Raw genomic sequence first — 20,064 nt, 5'->3', positions numbered from 1 at the left:
AATTTGTGGAAGGCGGAGAGCATATTTTATCCTCCAGCCATCCGTGAGACCGCCTCCGCCAGCTCCGAGGCTGTGAGTGATCAACACGAGTCAGGGGTTACTCAATTAGAAGCTGCACAGATCAGCGTCCCTCCTGGCGAGTCGCTTGAAGGGGAAGAGGCTCGTGATGCGATAGAAGCACCTGGAGTTATTAATCCTGAGATGCCCAAGGAGGTTACCGAGCCTACGGTTGAAGCTCAGATTCCTGTTGCCGAGGAACCAGCCATTCTTGCTCAACCCCTACAGGCAATTCCCCTCACTGAGGTCCCCAAGAGCGTCGAAACCGACCCCGCTCAGCCTTCCCTAGAAGGGGATGTCTCCCTGGGTCTCGAGACTAGTCCTGTTCTGCCTTCCGAGGATGTGAACAAGATGATATTGAAGAAGTAGCAGCCCTGCCCGACCTTCGTATTTGTTTCCCATTTAATTACTTAATTTGTTTCCCTTTTGTTTTGAAAACTTTGTAGTTTGATGGTAATTGAACTCATTAACCATATATATGGAATTCTTTTCTTTCTTTAAACTACATGTTAGCTACCCTTGCTGATGCTTACTATTGTTGCGAATCTCCTGATTTTTGAACTAGTTATCTTTAACATATATGAATGGTTGTGCATATGAGATATTTGAGATCATATCCCGAAACTCTAACTTACCCACACCAATAGGATGTTGAAATCGTGTCTGAACCTACTTCAGTGGAGATATAGACATCATCCAAGATATCCTGTGTGTTGTTAGGACCAAATTGGTATCCAGATTTCCCTTAGTAGTTGGTTTCCCCACAGGTTTGAGTCCGAGGACCATGCAATACTTTGGTTCTGTCCAAAACTTAGATATTTTCATTAAGTAGTTGGTTTCCCCATAGGCTTGAGTCTGAGGACCATGCAATACCTTGGTTCTGTCCAAAACTTAGATATTTTCACTAAGTAGTTGGTTTCCCCATAGGCTTGAATCCGAGGACCATGCAATACCTTAGTTCTGTCCAAAACTCAAATATTTTCACTAAGTAGTTGGTTTCCCCATAGGCTTGAGTCCGAGGACCATGCAATGCCTTGGTTTTGTCCAAAACTCAGATATTTTCATTAAGTAGTTGGTTTCCCCATAGGCTTGAGTCCGAGGACCATGCAATGCCTTGGTTCTGTCCAAAACTCAGATATTTTCATTAAGCAGTTGGTTTCCCCATAGGTTTGAGTCCGAGGACCATGCAATACCTTGGTTCTGTCCAAAACTTAGATATATTCATTAAGTAGTTGGTTTCCCCATAGGCTTGAGCCCGAGGACCATGCAATGCCTTGGTTCTGTCCAAAACTTAGATATTTTCATTAAGTTTGGGGAGACTAGCCCCTCGGCCAAGGTGTGGGACATTGGTTTTGGGGGGAACTAACCCCTCGGCCAAGCCCCTAGAACCATCCGCGCTACTGGCGCTTCGAAGCGTAGCCCCTAATGGAAAAGCATAGCCCCTAGTGGAACTTTATGTTAGGGCACTACCACGGGCTGTTGGAAGTGATAGGGGGACTTTCTCGACCTATCGCCTGTGCCGACACACAAGCTTTCCCCACAGACGGCGCCAATTGTAAGGACTCGATTTGTAACGACCACAAAATGATATTGGGTTCGCACGTAAAAAAAGCCCAAACAATATAATTTGTAGAGCGTGGGTTTGAAAGGTTAGGCCTTGGTCACCGAACGGTGGTTGGTCATGGTGTTCATACAAAATTAAACCATGTTCATTCGAGGAGTCCATCTCCTCGATACGGTCTGGGAAGCTCTGGTTCTTGGCCTTTTTTCCCAGCCCCTTTTTAGGCGCATAAGTCTTCACATTATATAGCCCTTCTTGGCTGATCCTGGCCCTCCACCTGTTGATCAGGCAGGCGCCTATTCAAGTACCTGTCCTATCAGCTGCCTCCCCTTACTTTTTGTTAGTTGTAATAACCGAAGCCACACTGTTCAGGCATCTTTTCTCATTAATATGGTTAGGACGTTTGTGGACGCATTCAATGCGGAGGGGATATATTTACCTTGAACCACCTCCACACCGTACCCCCACGTGGGTCCCATTCTACTCGCCTCTTCTTCTAGGGGCTTTTGGAGGCTGCCTTTGATGACATGTCGCTCTTCCCTTCGAAGTCTTGGGATGCCGAGGACAAGGTCATCCTCGGCTGTGCCTCTAGGCTATTTGGTCTTCCCCTACTCGTCCTCGATAACTACCCTCCTCGGTACGGGCCCTGGGCCCTAGTGGAAAGTGAGCCGGGTCGTAAGTTCTCTGGCCCCACACTAATTATTTAGCTCAAAGACTGCGACACTTTGCTCTCTCATCTTTATTTTCTTCATCTCTCTATGCGGCTCTTCTTTTTCTGGCACACACACTAATTCTCCTTACACGACACCTACTCCTTACTTTTATAAGCAAGCTAGCTGCCTCACTTCTTTTTCCCAAGCAGCATATGGATTCCTAATAAAACTTGAGTTAGGACTCTTCTTAAGCTTGGACACACTCATTAAATGAGCTTACACGTGAGCTGGACTTTTGGTGTCATGCACCCAACACTTTACTTCATCATAGTTACCAAGAAACAGAAACAATAAACAAATGTTTAGGGATGAAGAGTGCTCCCTAAAGATATAGGGAGCAACTGTAACTGAAATCCAAATTGGGCAGGAATAAGATCTAAGTTGATACAGTAAGTTTTTGAGTTTTTCTATTTAGGTAACTTACTACCAATGCTCTAAGGCCACCCTAATAGCCCCCATCATCATTGAGTTCAACCACCAAACCTCCACAATAAACCCATCATCACCGATGGCACAGTGACACCAAGCCTGATTATAGGCTGTGGCTAAGGTTGAGGTCGGTCTTAGTGTCAAGAAACTTGCTATTCGATCCATGAACATAATGTGGTGGGACTCCATAGCCATTGCCGAATCACTAGATCTATCGTCCATGCCCAAAGTTGGATCTCACAATATCGTCATCAAGAAAATTTAGATAAAAATGATTTTCTTTAATAGTAATTTTGAGTTTACTGAAAGATAAAGTTTGGTTACAAACTTGATTATATCTTAATTTTCTTTTTAAAAAAATGACTACATATTTTTAAAATCTAATCATTGAATGCATGTTCTTTATGCTCTTAACACACATGTCAAATTTTGTGTCAATCAAATGTTATTTACTATATGATCTATAAACATATTTTTTATGCGTAATTTTAGACTACAAAAACTTGTAATTTAAACAACTAATTGATGACATAACTATTGATCTTCAATTTTCTATAAATTTTATAAGCATAGAGAATATAAGAAGAAAATGTAATCCAATGGTAAATTTGTTGAAATTTGCATCTAATAAAAAAATTTTGAATAAAGTTGTAGTCTTAAACTGTAATAAAATTTGTGGCCAAACGTTGTCCTTTGCTAAACGTTGATTCGAATTTATGGAGCTAATTTGATTCATTGTGTTGTGAATATTAGTATGTACCCAGATTGTCAAATATGGGTTCATGTCTTTTTTTTGTTAAAATTTTTTTTTTATCATTTAAAAGAAAATTAAATAAATTTTAATATAAAAAATTTATTATTTAATAGTTAACTCAAAACTGGATGGAAAGACTAACATTAACGGCAAATGTTAGCTTAAATAACTAAAACAATAAAAGCTAAACCTAAAAAACTAAAAATGACATTTGACTAAATTTGATAAGTATAATTTACATTTTTTACCAAATAAAAAAATAAACCATGTGACAAATGTACTTTTATAGAATGTGTATAATAATATATATTTACCATTTTTCATGTTTTAGCTCAACATGTAAACTAAGAATTATCCTTTATTTAATTCTTGTTGGGATATGTATGGACGAAATTATAATCGTCATCTTTTGAAAAAAAAAAAAAAAAAAACAGCTGAAATACTTTATGAAAGCATGAACTACCTATCTATCCATTTATATATCTTCATGCGTTGACCTGAAACTCTGAAGAGAAGACTCTAATTTTCTGTTTCGTGCTCGCTCAGCCTCGGCCTCAGTCTCAGTCTCAGGCTCAGGCTCTGGCTTGGCCTCAGTCTCAGGCTCAGGCTCAGGCTCTGGCTCTGCCCAACCTACAGCTACAGGAGAGTCAAACAACAACGCTCTTCAAAGTTCAAAACTCCCCCAATTGACACTGCCACCTCCTCACCTGAGCCTCGCCCAGTTGCGATTATGAGTTCAGTGGTGGTGGCCGTCAAAGGCGTTGCCGGCGGAGCTGGTGGCAAAGCAAGCCGACGCGCCGTTCGTTGGGCGGTCGAGAATCTCATGCCCGAATCCGGTCGGTTCATATTGGTCCACGTCATGCCCAAAATCACTTATATACCGACTCCATGTATGTTTATTTCTTCATTTCTCTCTGCTTTGTTGTTTGGTTCCCGAGAAAAATAGTTTAGTAAAAATTAAAACTTTTGAGAAAATACCCCCAAGAGAAAAGAAGGACATGATGTTTTTTTTTTTTTAATGGTTTTGTGTTCTTGTCTTTTTTTCTACAGCGAAAAAAAAAAAATTGTTTCAAAAACATAATTTTGATGTTCTATGAAAAAACGACAACGATGTTTTCAAGAGTAATTCCCTGAAAACAGTGTTTAGAAACACGTTTTTGCTGTATTTTCTGTTTTTGTGAACTTCAAAAATGTTTTTAAATACATGAACTAAACAGGTCTTAGATTCATGTTTTCAAAAATATATATATATATATATATATATATATATATGTTTAATAAAAGGCGTGAGAAAATTAAATTGTGTACTCGATTGTGCCAAATATCAATTTTTTTTTTATAAGTAATTGTGCCAAATATCATTACTTGCTATATTAAAAAAATACATTAGTAGAAGTAGTAAAAAAAAAAAGGACAGAGGTAAGTTAGGTAACTATGAGTATGGTTTTGGATAATATGATATAATGGCGGAAAGAATACACGTAGTCAACCTTGATTATTCAATTGAGAACCCATAGTCGACCTCAAAGTTCTGGGACTAAGTCCGTCCTAAAAAGCACAGTCGCTTCATTTAGGGTGTTGTTCTCCTGTCTAACCGATATTGTACTGGCCATTTCATGTTATAATTTTTTTAAAATTGCTCATATCACAGTATTGTACCGTGTCCATGTCCGTGCTTCCTAGACTAATTATTGGTTCATGTTATTGCTATAGATCTACTTGAGGTGAATTTTCCAATATTCTACAGTATATATCAACTATATTTGCAATTAACCAATAAAATAATATAGAAAATAAGTAATTATGGGCCAAATGTGTTTGAAATTGGACATAAATTTTTAAAACTGGCTGTGCTGTGTTGACCTACTTATATACTACAGCAGGAGAGCCTATGCCTATTGAAGAACTGGATGAGAATGTGGTGGCGATGTACGTGGACGATATGAGAGTAAAGTTTGAAGAAGTCTTTGTACCATTCAAGAAACTATGCAAGACAAGAAAGGTGAGATTGTCTTCTAGATCAAGCTAGATTCTGTGCATGTTGACCTTGTAAAGAAATATGAATGTTTATTATGGAACTTCTGTAGATGGAAACCCTGGTGCTGGAAGATGATGATCCTGCAGCGGCACTTCTTAGATATATATCTGAGGCGGGGATTACGAGTTTAGTGTTGGGTTCTTGCTCTTCAAATTTCATAGCGAGGTATGGCATCATTTTTGTACTCGGAGTATTACACATTCATTTTTCGTAAATATTTATGATGCTATATGGTTAGAATAATATATGTGTGTGTGTGTGTGAGAGAGAGAGAGAGAGAGAGAGAGAGAGATACAAATAGTCAGAACAGTTGTGTTGTGACTATTTTGTACAATTAATATCAACATTATTGAGGACACCTAGGAGTGCATAGTAATTCGTGGGAGTTACACATGTAGTGGCACAAGTTTGTTTGCAAGTTTTGGCTACATAGATAGTGTGATATCTGAATTATGTGGTTTGAATTGGATTGGATAACTAATTACACATTGAGCTTACAAGATCAAGTTAGGCTTTATAAGTCGTGACAAATGGTGTCATTTACTGACATCTAAACTCTATATATGTGGTCAATATAAAATGGTGAAGCCCTTCTTTGGCATTTTCTATGGTAAATTTGGGGGTTTTATTTCTGTACTTCCCCCAATGTTCTTATAGTTGTAGTTCTTTCTTTTTCTTTCCATTTATCTTTTTTTTTGGGGGGTGGGGAGTGGATCCAGTTTCATACTGTTTTCTTTTGTGCTTCTTATGAGATTTATCGCAATTTCTTTAGGAGATTAAAGGGGCCAGGGATACCAACAACTATCCTAAAATGTGCTACCAGCATTTGCAATGTTTATGTTGTTTCTAGAGACGAAATCATCAATAAACCAGCTGACACCCCATCTGCTAATGGTGAGTTGGAAGTACATGCTATTTCGGGTAAAAAAATTTCATGTTGTTAAATGTTTATCTGTTCCTCTTACAGAGAGCTGTATGCACACAAGTTATACTCAAAGAGATTATGGAGAAGGTTCCAGTGATATTAATAATCAAATATCTTTGCTTCATTCTCCCATCGTAGAATCCAATGTTCACGGCAGCTTTGAAGCAACATCAATATCACTACCTAGTTACCAAAATTCTCTAGACTTCGCACATGTGGATTCTTCAATATATGCTAATGAAGATCAGGAAAGAAATCTTCTCAACTTAGTAGGTGACTTTGAATCTATTAACACTAAGAGCTGCAATTCCTTCTCTACAAAATCTGAGCAGGTGAAATTTTTGAGAATTTTCTAACACATGCATATTCATTTGTAGAATTTTTCTGTGTGAGTGTAACATGAAGTACCTTTCTGCAGTCTGAAGTAGAACAACTGCAAATTGAAATTCAAAATACGGTTGTCATGTACAAACGAGCTTGTGAAGAGCTGGTTCATGCTCAAAACAAAGTGAGTTTGATCTCTTAGTAAATTAATATTATGGTGTGAGTTTTATTATTCTATGGTGTTACAGATATCTGCAGTGTAAACTTTATGTACCTTCTCATTTATTTCTAACCTTTTGAAAAAACAAAGGATATGAAAATCAGTGTTTTAGGATTTTATGTTTCAACCAGGTTTGCAATATGCCTTAAAATGAAAATTAATGTACTTGACACACAAAATTGTTGCATTATATTGACAAAATTGCACGTATATAGTGAACCTATCAAAATGATCTTGCAGAAGAATGCATTGTTTTGATTTGCTCAGAAAAGGAAGTTATGACTCTCATGGACTTCTTACCATCGGTTCTTCAATTTGCAGGTCCAGATAATTTCTTCTGCATGCCTTGAGGACGCTAGAAGAGTGAATGATGCCCTAGAAAGAGAAGAAACTTTGAGGAAAATTGCTGCTGAAGAGAAAGCCAAGTATTTGAAAGCTATGGAAGAGGTTGAGGAGGCAAGAAACTTGCTTGCTAAAGAGGCTTATGAAAAGAAGCTAGCCGAAGTGGATGCCTTAAGAGAGTCCATGGAGAAACAGAAAATTGTTGATGCACTATTCTCTAGTGACAGGAGGTACAGGAGGTATACAAGGGATGAAATAGAGGCAGCAACAGATTTGTTCTCTGAGAGTAATGTGATTGGCGAAGGTGGGTACGGGAAAGTTTACAAGTGCAGCCTTCATCACACCCCAGTAGCTGTTAAAGTTCTAAGGCCTGATGCAATTGAAAAGAAGCAGGGGTTTTTGAAAGAGGAGTTTCTGAAAGAGGTAATTTTAGCTTGTAATCCTTTTCACTTTTCAGTCACAATGTTTCTAAACTCAATTGATCTCTTTGGTCTCTCTACCATCATGGGTACCCTATCGAAGTTTTGTTTTAGAAATTCAGAAGCCTACAAAAACTCACTGTGCTCAGGATCCTCTTTGACTAATTTGAAGTCAAAGGCCCTTAACAATATCATGAATGTCACGGGAAGTTCCCAAATTGTCATTTGAACTCTCTAAAATCCCATAAAATGCCTATCCTCTCTGCATTCTCCCTCCCCCTTCTCCCCAACTAAACATGGTGTATATCTGATTCTTTAGTTGAGATGGTTGACCTCTCCCCCTGAAACTTTGTTTTTTGGGGTTTCAGGCACTTGTTTATGACTTTGTATCATAACAGCAATGGCAGCACTCAAACAATTCTCAATTAAACTTACTTTTTTTTTTGGGTGAATAATTAAACTTACTATTCAATCATAAAATTCTGGTTGCATTTTGGCAACAAGTGTGCTTCCCTGCCATTTTTCAATGAATACTGGATTGCAAATTACTTTGGTGCTAACTTTCCTGATCCATAGTTTGTTGCTGTATGATGCAAGTGTTTCCTTCCGTTCTCTCCCAATTGTTTGCAGGTTGAAGTTCTAAGCCAGCTACGCCATCCGCACTTGGTGTTGCTGCTTGGAGCCTGTCCTGAGACTGGTTGCCTGGTCTATGAATATCTTGAAAATGGAAGCTTGGAGGAATATCTTTTCCACCAAAATGGAAAACCACCACTTCCTTGGTTTGTTCGGTTCCAAATAGTTTTTGAAGTAGCTTGTGGGCTTGCATTCTTACATAACTCAAAGCCAGATCCAATTGTTCATCGAGATTTAAAACCGGCTAATATCTTGTTAGACAGAAATTATGTGAGCAAAATTGCTGATGTTGGGCTGGCTAAACTCATCTCTGATGTTGTGCCTGACAACATCACTGAATACAATGAATCACTTATTGTTGGTACACTCTACTACTTGGACCCAGAGTATCAGAGAACCGGCACCGTCCGACCCAAATCAGATGTATATGCGTTTGGAATTATAATCCTCCAATTGTTAACAGATTGTCACCCAAATGGACTTATAATGACTGTAGAAAACGCCATTATGAATGGCTCCCTCCCTCGCATTCTAGATAAGTCGGTTAAAGATTGGCCACTTGCTGAAACAGAGGAATTAGCTCGAATTGCACTTAAGTGTTCAAAGCTTAGATGCAGGGATAGACCAGATCTTGAAACTGATGTTCTGCCAGTCCTCAAAAGACTCAATGAAGTTGCAAATGCTAGTGTGAAAGTGGAAAGATATAATAGTCACGCACCAAATCACTACTTCTGTCCAATCCTACAGGTAAAAAAATTGCACTTATTAGATAAAAGTTCAATTTTATGTATTGCTTGCCTCCATACATTATTTCATTGGTACTGCAGGAAATAATGAGTGATCCACACATTGCTGCTGATGGTTTTACTTACGAGTATGAAGCAATCATGGCATGGCTCATGAAACATAATGTATCACCAGTGACGAAGCTTAAACTGCAGCATTCTATGTTAACACCAAACCACACATTACGTTCTGCCATTCAGGAGTGGAGGTCACGTATGACATTTTCGAGTGCCTAGATTAGAAGAATGTATTGAATTGTGCCTCCAGCAAAGAATTTCAAAAAGCTATACGAAATGGATTGGGGGAAATGCAAGTATATAATGTAGTTTAGGATAACTTAAGGTGCCTTTTGAATTATTACTAGGACATAAATTGCTTAATTATACCTTATATAAATGGAATAGTGAATTTGTGTATCATATGTATACCTCTGATGATTCTTCTATCATAATGATGCCCCGTCCAGGTAGGCATCGAGGCTGCTCCTTTTGTATCCTTCTGTTTTGAATGAATAAAATTCTTATTCTCAGAAGAAACTGTAGGACCTTTTGGCCCGCCAATTACTTCAAATCCATGTGGTTTATACCATCTGACATATGAATTGCTTGGATTCAAAAGATATGCATGTCATTTACACTGTTTAATCAAATGCATGTCCTTTACCCTCCTATTACATCAAATCCATGAGGTTTATTCCATCCAATATGATCCGACACATTGATGCACTTGGATTCAAAAGATAGGCATGTCGTTTACACCTTTTAATAAAATTCATGTCCTTTACACCGTTTGATACGGCAACCGAGTGTCAGTTGCACAGTTTTGCAAGTACCTTTATACCTCCCTAACTAAAATGCTCATGTTCAGACCGCTGGATCATAAAACAGTGGCTCATAAGCTACCAAGAAAAAGGTATGGAATTGTTCCGCATTGGGTTTTTTTATATTTTTCTCTCAACTGCTAGTGTGAACTTTAAAGTCTCCTACAGTATTCTTTTTTTTTTTTCTTTTTTCTTTTCTATTACTAATAGCAAAGATCATTTGAGGACCGGCTTGAATGTGTAGTCAATGGTAATCAAAGTCTGTCCCACCTAGGAAATATGTTCATATTTTCTGTTAAACAAGTCAGTTTAGCACATACAATCATTTTCATTTCTGTCTAGCAAATTTGAACACGAGTGGCTTATGAAACAACGGTCATTGACATTTTAGTTTCTCAGTTATCTGTACATGTAGCTTTGGTCCCTAGAGGCAACAGAATTCTGACGACATTGATATTGCAAGTGTATGCTGGAAATGTTTAAATTTCAGTTATCCACTTGAGTAAACTCTAGAGCATTTGCATCTGGATCTCGTGTAAAGATTGCAGGCCTCCCAGAGCGGCTAAGTGTGTAGGGAATACCTGCAAACACATTCCCTAAATAAGTGTAACTGCGGTTTGAAAAATCTATCTCATAAAACCCACTAATACATGCTGACATTGTCTACATGGAAAAATTGACAAACTGGAGAAAAGTAAAAAATTACCAGCTTTATCAAGGATTGCTTTCAGCTTAGACACGTCCCTAATTGCAATACAAGTATGACGATCTCGGCCCCCATGTTCAGGTCGTCCAGTTAAGGGGTCAGGATTGGGAAGCTCCATCAGATGAATCATCTCAGAACCCACCCACAACCAAGCACCTCTGTAAGGGAGCTTATCATCTGGCCTTGCTTCATTTATTTCAAGACCTAGTTTACAATTGAAAAAAAAAATAAAATGAAAAAAAAAAATTCATGATTTGTTGTTCTTCAGCAAACTAAAGCATATGACTCCAACATTAGTTTGGAAAAGTAACATACCTAGAATATTCTGGTAGAAATCAATCGACCTTTCAAGGTTTTCACACAGAATTCCAACATGGTGAACACTAACAACTCCATAATCTGCTCCAATAGCAGCCAAAAGATGACAAATCAAACTTTAAGCCATAGAGGAGAAAAAGAAGTGCATTATGTACCATCGAAGGGGAATAGTGGATCATGAGTGAAACAGCAACAGCTTAGCCTTCTCCCCACCCCCACCCCTCTAGACTTCATATTACCATCTGTTTAACGCTTTTCACATTGTGTGTGTGTGTGCACGCGCGCCTGTGTGTTGAGAATACTAAAGTAATTCTGATAAGGAAAATGAATAAATTTAACTATCCAGAGAAACATTTTACCAAGAGAACAAAGATGCTCCTTCAGGAGCTTTAGTTTGAATTTCATGTATATTTTTAGGTTATGTAAAATGTTATCACGTTCCAACCAAGCAATTACCCAAATGAGCCAATACACTATCACATTTGTTTTGACTTCCAAGTGAAAAATCAGAATAAGAATTAGCACCTTCATTGACACTAACAGACTCTTTCTCAAGTACATCTCCTTCAACAGCCATCTTAGCTTTTGTCACAAAACTAAGGTCATGCCATCTACCATTTCTCACACTAGTCCAGTAACTTTTAGAAGTTATGTTTGTAGATACAGTAACACAGACACGATTCACCTGCAAAAAGGGCAGGAGGGAGTCCAATCAAAACGCAATGACCAATTGACCATCAGAAATGAGACAAAATATGTTAAAATCCCACCAGAACCTTAACCAAAAAAACATAATTCAATTCTGGAATTCCAGTAATATCTGCACAAGCTAGACTACAAATAACTGATATTCTTTATTTCCAGCAAGGCTCAAATGTTACAAATGCTACTGGATTCTATTTTTGTAATGATATTCTCCCCCACTTGATTAGCATGTAAAGCCAGAGATCCTCCAATAACTTTTAACAATTGGAAGAATAACACACAAACACTCCTTCATTTCCAGCACAAGGTGTAAATACTCCCCACATTTGAGTCATTTCCATATATGGGATTGAAGGCAGAACTCAAAAGCCTACAACTGGCTACTCAGGCCTCATAAAGAATGCACTGTTTCCACATCAAAATTTTCAAGTGTCCAAAGTAGGAGTAACATAAACATTTGCAGAATCCATGGGGTTAGCATCCAGAAGAACAACACTAAATTTAACAGGAACCAATTCATAGATCACAAAACAAAATAGAAAAAAGTTGTCTTTGATTGTTAAAAGTAGTAATATCCATTTAAGCTAATATTATCACTCGGGGATTTGTTTGAGACCAATTCACGTATCAGTTTCAACTCAAAACACCAATTTTATGACCTTGAATTCAAGAAAATACCTTCCTGGTCCGAATTTAAACTCTTGCTATCAGATTACCAAACAATCAACGATCTAAGCTCTATGCATAATTGCCCAGATAAATAAATATTTAAAAAAAAATCAACAAAATCATAGATTTTGATTAAAAATTGGTTCTTTAGAGACTTTCAAATAGTGAAAAATGATCAAATTACCTTGTGTTGCAGAAGAACAGTGGGAGATGGACTGAGAAGGGAAGCCATGGAAGAGCAATAACTCATCTGGGTTTTCTTTATTAGTTGTATTTTTTTTTTTATAAATTGGTATGAGTTGTATTTTTTGTGAACCCATATGTCAGTAATTATTTCCTTCACAAAAAAATAAATAAATAAAATAAAAAATCAGTAATTAGCTTACCACTCATTCTTGATTCTTGGGCCTTGGCTCACAATTTTTCACCCAAAATAAATAATTTAAGTAATTTTAAAAAAAATTAAATAATTTTTGGCCGACAATATTTCATCATTTCCAAATCATCAGGAGCCACTACTGCCATACTCGTGTAATTCTGTAAAATGACAAAAGATGGTAGGACAACGTGTGAAAAGGATGTATTCCTATTTTTTCTATTTCACTCTATATTCTACCAATAAAATTTGTCACATGTTCACCTAATTAATTAATTACTACTATTAATTAATAATGGTAGTATTAATAAGTCAATAATTGTAGTATTTAATTAGTTAGGTGAACATGTGGTAAGTTTTTATTAGTGGAGCATAGAGTGGAGAAAGAAAAGTGGAACAGAAAATTTAGACGGGAGTAAAAGGTCGTTGCCCAAAACAAAAACTTAAAAGAAAAGTCAACGAATCCAATAAAAAATTGGTTTAAGAAGTTTTTTTTTTTAATTATGTAAAAATAAAAAATTAATTAAATTATTTTGATGGTTTTTTAATATTTATGATTCTTATGAAAGTTGTGTCAAAATTTTCTTAAAAATTATTTATTAACAATTGTTCTAAAGATATCCGTTGACAAAACCCAAAAATAAAATAATAAAATATCCTTAAAATTTAGACTAACGCTCTATTTGTTTCAACGAAAACATTTTTCTAGAAAACATAATTAAAAAAACAGACTCATTTTCTTATGTTTGATAACTTTGGTTGTGATCTTGAAAATAAGGTAGAAAACATTTTTTGATGTTTGGTACATGCATAAAAATAAAATAAAATAAAAAATAAATAAAAAACCTATCTTGTAATTCAAAACAATTATTTGAAGCAAACTCCTTTTGCAAGACATATACAATCAAACAAAGAGTGGGACAAGGAACAAGGTTGACGATGAGAAAGGGGGAAAGAGGGGAGACAAAGGCAAGGATGCAGAAGAGACTAAGGAGAAAGATCCGCTTAATGAGACTGTCCACGGGTCAGGCCAGGCCAGGTCGGGTTTGTGCCCAACCCGAACTTGTCCTGAATAATTTAGGTGGATGAAAATATAACCCAATCCAACCCAGATTATCTAGTCAGATCTTCCAATTCGAGTCTCGTCAGTTTCGAGTTGTATTGGGTTGGTCTCGGGTTTTATCACTAGGGCCGATATTTATCAGATCCGTCGAGATCTGGCTAAGATATGGCCGGATCTATCAAGATATGGCCTAGATTTCATCGGATAATAGCAAGATCTTGCTAGACCTTGAAGGATCTAGACTAGATCTTAACAAATCTAGACGAGATCTCGTAGGATTTGGTCCTGAATGCTTAATAAATCACCAAAAAGGTTCCTTACGAGCGGGTCGATTTCACGGATTTTGAAAGGAAAACCCACAACCGACCCATGGGGGTCGGGTTAGAGAGTTTGGAACCCGTGTTCGAATGCTAGAGTTGTCAGATCGGATGGCGGCAAATCAAATGCCAGCAGGTTGGCCAGATTGGGCGAGCCACTTGGACACCCTTACCAATTAATGTTGGCATTAGTGCCTAATGGAGTGTCCCATGTCTCTTTTCTATGGCTTGTTTTCCAAAGGAAAAAATAAAAAATGTTTTCTATTGATCAAAATGTACGTTTTCCGTTGACCTAAGTTTTCCAATCGGCCAAATACTAAAAATGCAAAAAAAAAAAAAAAAAAAAAAAAAAAAAAAGGAAAATAAAAATTCAGATAATGTCTTCCGCTCAAACAAATAGAGCAATATCAACCACTTTTAAAGCATCTCAAAATTGACCAATTTGGTTTCTTAAACAATTGTTCATTTTTCTCTTCTCTCTTTTGAAGTTTTGATGATTAGAGACTAAATTTGTTAGTTTTGAATTGTACTTGCACTAATTCGATCCAGGGTCAACTGTAATTTATATAAAAAAATAAAAACAAAAAAAATAAAACAAAAGGTGATAATGTTTAATACATACTTCCTAAAACCATATCAAACTAGAATGTCCCGAAACTACAGTTGGCATTTAATCATTTAATGTTGCTTCGGAGTGTTCTATTGACGTTGAAGGTCAACTGGTCAAGTACAATGAAACAGGATTCTTAAAAAACAAAACCAGGGTTGTTAATAAAGTCAAATTTTTGTAAAATTTTGGATAAACTATATATTTGGTCCTTATTTTTTACAATATATTTTAATTTGGTCCTTAACCTTTTAATTGTGTCAATTTGATCCATAACCTTTCGGTGTCATGTCAATTTAGTCTCTATTGTTATATCTTGGATGAAAATTGATGACATGTCAAATTACCAAAATAAAATTTGAGTGTATTGTCACATAAAAAAAAGCTAATTTTTTATTTTGGTCATTAGACGCCTCATCAATTTTCATCTAAAAAATAACGGTAAGGACTAAATTGACATAGTACTGAAAAGTTAAGGACCAAATTGATACAATTGAAAGATTAAGGACTAAATTAAAATATGGTGTATAGGATAGAGACCAAACATATAATTTACCCTAAATTTTTTTACCAATTTTATATAATGTAAACATGACTTAGGTACAGTATTTATGTGTTATTCTTTAGGTTCTACTTTTAAAATCTTGCTATATAGATTTTTTCTCATGGGAACTTAGTGTATTTTTAAGTTAAGTAACCACATGATTGAATCTTAAGAGAGAAACTTAAATAACAGCACCTAAGATATTGTACCTAAGTTTTGTCCGCAAAGTCAATACAGCCAATTTTAAGTTTTACCTGTTACTTCTTGTACTATTTTTAATCACTTCATCAATATATACCAATTTTTTATTAAGTAAATCTCATAATAAATCATCTTTAACGGATATCATATTGTGCCAGTTAACATTTTCCAGAAAAACAATAGGGACCCCATAAAAAATTAAAGAAAAACATAGAAGAGCCTGGAGTTCAACGACCACGTCAAGCAAGTCGCAACAAGTCATACTTACCCCTCTTAAAGCCCAAAAAATAAAATAAAAAGGGTTCACACCTAGCCCTCTGAATGTTTCGTACCCACTTCCTATTTCATAAACTAGTTCCTACTTCCTAGGTTTGATTGTTCCAGAACATAGAAGAGCTTGGAGTTCAAAGAGCACGTCAAGCAAGTCGCAACAAGTCATACTTACCCCTCTTAGAGCCCAAAAAATAAAATAAAAAGGGTTCACACCTAGCCCTCTGAATGTTTAGTACCCACATCCGAGGTTTGATTTTTTAATTCATAAACTAGTTCCTACTTCCTAGGTTTGATTGTTCAAAAACAGTTGTGAAATACTATAGACCATACACATAGTAAGTTTCTTTACAAAACTTTCTCTCATCTCTCTTTGTGTGTATTAAAAATATTTAGTATTTTCAAAAGAAAAAATAATGAGTTAATCTTAAATTGGAAAATGAATGTGAGTTTAAAAGGTTTAAAGTCTATGTTGTGTATCTAAAAATTAGGCCTTTTTGAATATATACTACTGTAAGTTCCTTTAAAAAATATTATTTCCTCTCTCTCTGTGTGTATTAAAATTCTCAACAAAAAAATAAAAATAAAAAATCATATTTGGACCCTCAAAAATAAATATATAAAAAAAAAAAAAAGAGTCATATTTGGCTCTTTAGAAAGCGGAAACGAATAACATAGAAAAATAATATATTTTTTAATTAATGTATCTTTTATTTAATCAAACTCACAAATAAGCATGTCGCATGATATATATAATCATAAAAAAAAAAATTATCTATATAAGTTTATTATTATATATTTTTCTCATATTGTTTGTCACAAATAGAATATCTTGCCTCTTGCATACTATTAAAATTGAGTCAAAATGAATATGGGACCCACACGTTTTTTGAGGTGGGTCAATACTGAGTTGCGTTCACATGGTGTCCACCCATGTGATAGGGAGGACTAATGTCTCAGATTAGATATATAATATATTATTTCTATTCATTTGAGCGTTCACATTAATTTGTATATATATATATTTTTTTTGGTTTATTTTGATATTAAGAACCTAATTTTTTATTTTATATACACACTTTTCAAAATACATTACATTAGAATATTTATTTTACGCTACATTTTATTAAAATATTTTTATTATTTTTTTAATTATTTATCTTTTTTCATACATAATAATCATCTACTATCTTCCTTCATCATCATAATACGGAAAATAAAAAATTAAATGCAAAATAAATAATGTCAGTATAAATTTACATGGTTACTGTAATAGCAATGTATTTTTACACAATTTTGCGTGGCTTGATGTGGGTCAATTTTAGGCTTGATTGAATAAAATATGATCATTTTTCAATTATACAAACACTAATACGAGTGCTCATGGGAATAATAATACCATATGATTTAGTAGCATATTTGGGAAACTTTGTTCAGGGACGACAGTTAACTTTATCGTTACTTAAAGTGATATATACACAACATTTTCATAACAAATATTTAGTGGTAAATTGTTACTAGTTCTAATTTAAACTCACCACTTAAATTACTCTTTTGTCTGAGAATAACAGCCTGCCACTTAGAATTTGTTGTGAAAATATTGTGGATATAACATTTCTTTAACACAACCCCTGTCTAATGCACTGAACATAAGCTTAATCTGCATTTCTTTAATCTTATAGATATGTAATTATGTATAACAACAAATAAAATCTAATTATTTAGCAAAAATTCAAATTGAGTGCTCTATATCTAAAAAGAACAAAATATCACAAAACTACGAGCTTAAAAAAAGATTATATTATTGTCATTTATATGCAAAATAATTTTAAACTTATATATTTACACTGCTGTTTTGGTCAAAATTTAATTGAAGTTTAAATTTGCTGACGAATGTTTCGATCTTAGTACCATTGGAATATTGTATTTGTTTATTGAGCTATCTCCATTCTCCAATAACTTTTCCCTGTTTGTTCCAAACAGTTATAATTCTGTTTATAAAATATATGTCCCTATTACATTTAGGAAGTTGGCTTTTGTTGTTGTTGTTTTTATTTTTATTTTTTTTATCATTCGTCGATACAGAGTATGTCAAAGAGAGACATCCAACATGCTCACAGCTGCACCACTATTTCTGTCTTAAACACAGTGTCAAACATTTGTTTTATCAATTGCTATTTCTATTTGTTGAATTCATTCGTGTTGTAAGTCATTGTTGTTTAATTTTGTTTTGATTTACATGGTAAATCATATTCCTTATTAATTGATTTTTAGATTGTTTACAGAATCACAAATAATAGGTTTATTTGGATAATAGTTATAAGAACTAAGAAGAAATCACACAGTATTCACAGGCCAAATGCACTAATAAAAATTGAGAGAGAGAGAGATGTTCTCAACATTATCACTCATTGTCTAGTGTCTATAACACATATCCACCCATTCAATGTCACACATTTTCACCAAAGAGTCACACCATTTCACAAAGGGGTACAGCTTTAGGGTATAGACTGAATTAGACTTACTAAAGAAAAAAAGAAAAAAACTACTATGCATCATTGGTGCAATAGTCACTCCATAAGTATAAGTGTTTGTAAGATGTGGAGGGTAAGAGCTGAAGTTCAAGTCTCCAATACACTTAGATTATAATAGAATATAATTTTTATCTTGTATTATATATATATATATATATATATATGTTATTAAGCATACTCATTTGGGTTCGGCCCAACCCAAATTATCTAACAATCATCTTATTAATGAGTTCTTAGATTTTAATTCTTCAACCAGTAAAGATAAAAAAATTATAGTACCACAAATTAAGTCACAACTATTCACATGTCTAATTGTGAGTGGTGGAGAAAAACTAATGGTCTGTAAAAATAACAAGCCGTCAATAACAATTTGTCACATAAGATAGTTATGATAAAAGTTGTAACTTAAATTTTTTTTTTCTTTTTTTTTTTCATCCAGTTAAGACCTCCATGATTGATTTCCTACATATTTTCTTAACCAAAAAAAAAAAAACCAAGTCATACTTTATTAAAAAATAATAGTCATAATTGACTCCAACAACATAAGTGAAATTGGATTCAAAAGAAAAGATATCTTTATATCTGACCCTAACTTTTTGGTTGACTCTTGTTATTATGAATTTAGTTTGATTGCAGAAAAAAATGGAATTTTCACATCGATATTCCTATCATTGTATTAATGGTGCAAGAGAAGACTTGTCCTGTGATTGGGATTGTTTTGAACGTTATCGATCATATTCATACGCGGGCGTCCAAATCAAAACCCTAAAAAGTTGACTATTGGTGTGATTCACGGCCACGGCTTAGACTCTAGACACTTCTTTAATGTTTGCGGTTTGTACAGTTGCAATAATTTATCAATAACTTGCTTTAAACTCTTTTCTTAAAGTTTGGCCCACTGGAACAGGGCTTTCTGGGTTATAACAGTATATTGTAGACCAAACTTGAATCTTTGACCACTTCATAGTCATATAATGACAAAATATCTTCATCTTGTGTTAATATCGAACACTATAAATTCAAGTATTTTTATTTTTTAATAGAGTTTTAGTCTATAGTGTTTGTCCATAATCGATTTTTTGTTTAGATAAAAATTAAATCCTAGATTTCTTATCCAATCATAACTTTTTTTTATCAATTGAGTTAATTAAACCTGCAAAATTCAAGTCTTTATTATAGCATCTAAAGTCATTGTATCTTTAGACAGTTCTCTTAATTAGTCTGTCACAATCATTTAAGAAATAAGTCAAATATGCATGCAGTTTATAATGATTTATAATATAATTTCTAACATGCGTAAATTGACTTACTGTGTAGCAAAAATGAAACTAGTTATTAGCTTATTGTGTCGTTGACGAGCTACGCTACCACATCAACGCGTGACCGTACTTGTCCACGTGAAAAATAATCTCTAGCCTTAAGTACGTTCTCATATATAAATCCCCTCCATTAATTGGAAATTAATCAATTAGCATAGTTCATTTATTTAAAAATTACACATCTAAAGATGTATTCGATGTCACATTTATTTAAAAATTTTAATAACAAGACATTTTGTATACTGTTACATTTAAAAATTAAAATTTCAACCTTGAAATGAATTATCTCTATTTCTTGTGAAATAGAGAAGATCAATCCCCTCTATATTGCTCATATTGAAACCTACGATGATTTGGCTTCATAGATTTTGTAAAAACAAAATTAAAAATTAAAAATTGAGCATTATAAGATAA

General features: G+C 34.7%; 2 protein-coding genes across 3 annotated transcripts; one reads left to right on the top strand and one right to left on the bottom strand.

Moving 5' to 3' along the window:
* The first annotated feature begins 3,978 nt into the window (after positions 1-3,978).
* Positions 3,979-9,733, top strand: LOC115976082 (U-box domain-containing protein 34). Of its 2 annotated transcripts, none has more exons than XM_031097181.1 (9): positions 3,979-4,404; positions 5,395-5,516; positions 5,602-5,717; positions 6,325-6,446; positions 6,520-6,809; positions 6,896-6,985; positions 7,343-7,786; positions 8,413-9,162; positions 9,243-9,733. In XM_031097181.1, the coding sequence occupies exons 1-9, from the start codon at positions 4,245-4,247 to the stop codon at positions 9,435-9,437; spliced, it is 2,289 nt and encodes a 762-aa protein (XP_030953041.1). In that variant the 5' UTR covers positions 3,979-4,244; the 3' UTR covers positions 9,438-9,733. The 2 variants fall into 2 exon arrangements, with proteins under 2 accessions (XP_030953041.1, XP_030953042.1); XM_031097182.1 differs by having other exon boundaries at positions 6,616-6,809; positions 9,243-9,698.
* A 559-nt stretch (positions 9,734-10,292) lies between these two features.
* On the bottom strand, positions 10,293-12,726 carry LOC115976083. The gene is made up of 5 exons (XM_031097183.1): positions 12,604-12,726; positions 11,571-11,730; positions 11,043-11,126; positions 10,728-10,931; positions 10,293-10,602 (listed from the first exon to the last, which is right to left on the bottom strand). Exons 1-5 carry the CDS (start codon positions 12,667-12,669, stop codon positions 10,508-10,510), a joined length of 609 nt encoding a protein of 202 aa, XP_030953043.1. The 5' UTR covers positions 12,670-12,726; the 3' UTR covers positions 10,293-10,507.
* Positions 12,727-20,064: the final 7,338 nt, after the last annotated feature.

The sequence above is a fragment of the Quercus lobata genome, chromosome 2 (assembly GCF_001633185.2).
Source record: "Quercus lobata isolate SW786 chromosome 2, ValleyOak3.0 Primary Assembly, whole genome shotgun sequence".
In the NCBI taxonomy this organism is placed as follows: domain Eukaryota; kingdom Viridiplantae; phylum Streptophyta; class Magnoliopsida; order Fagales; family Fagaceae; genus Quercus; species Quercus lobata.
The sequence above is the reverse complement of the archived record's forward strand: the minus strand, read 5'-3'. Positions and strand labels throughout refer to the sequence as shown.

What these genes read in the sequence shown, in the direction of transcription:
- LOC115976083 (XM_031097183.1), bottom strand. Translation starts at nt 12,669, where the DNA reads ATGAGTTATTGCTCTTCCATGGCTTCCCTTCTCAGTCCATCTCCCACT. An exon ending in GTCTGTTAGTGTCAATGAAG is followed by an intron (nt 11,127 to 11,570) that starts GTGCTAATTCTT and finishes CTATTGGAGCAG; the next exon opens with ATTATGGAGTTGTTAGTGTT. An exon ending in TTTCTACCAGAATATTCTAG is followed by an intron (nt 10,932 to 11,042) that starts GTATGTTACTTT and finishes ATTGTAAACTAG; the next exon opens with GTCTTGAAATAAATGAAGCA.
- LOC115976082 (XM_031097181.1), top strand. Translation starts at nt 4,245, where the DNA reads ATGAGTTCAGTGGTGGTGGCCGTCAAAGGCGTTGCCGGCGGAGCTGGT. An exon ending in TCTCTACAAAATCTGAGCAG is followed by an intron (nt 6,810 to 6,895) that starts GTGAAATTTTTG and finishes ACCTTTCTGCAG; the next exon opens with TCTGAAGTAGAACAACTGCA. An exon ending in TGGTTCATGCTCAAAACAAA is followed by an intron (nt 6,986 to 7,342) that starts GTGAGTTTGATC and finishes TTCAATTTGCAG; the next exon opens with GTCCAGATAATTTCTTCTGC.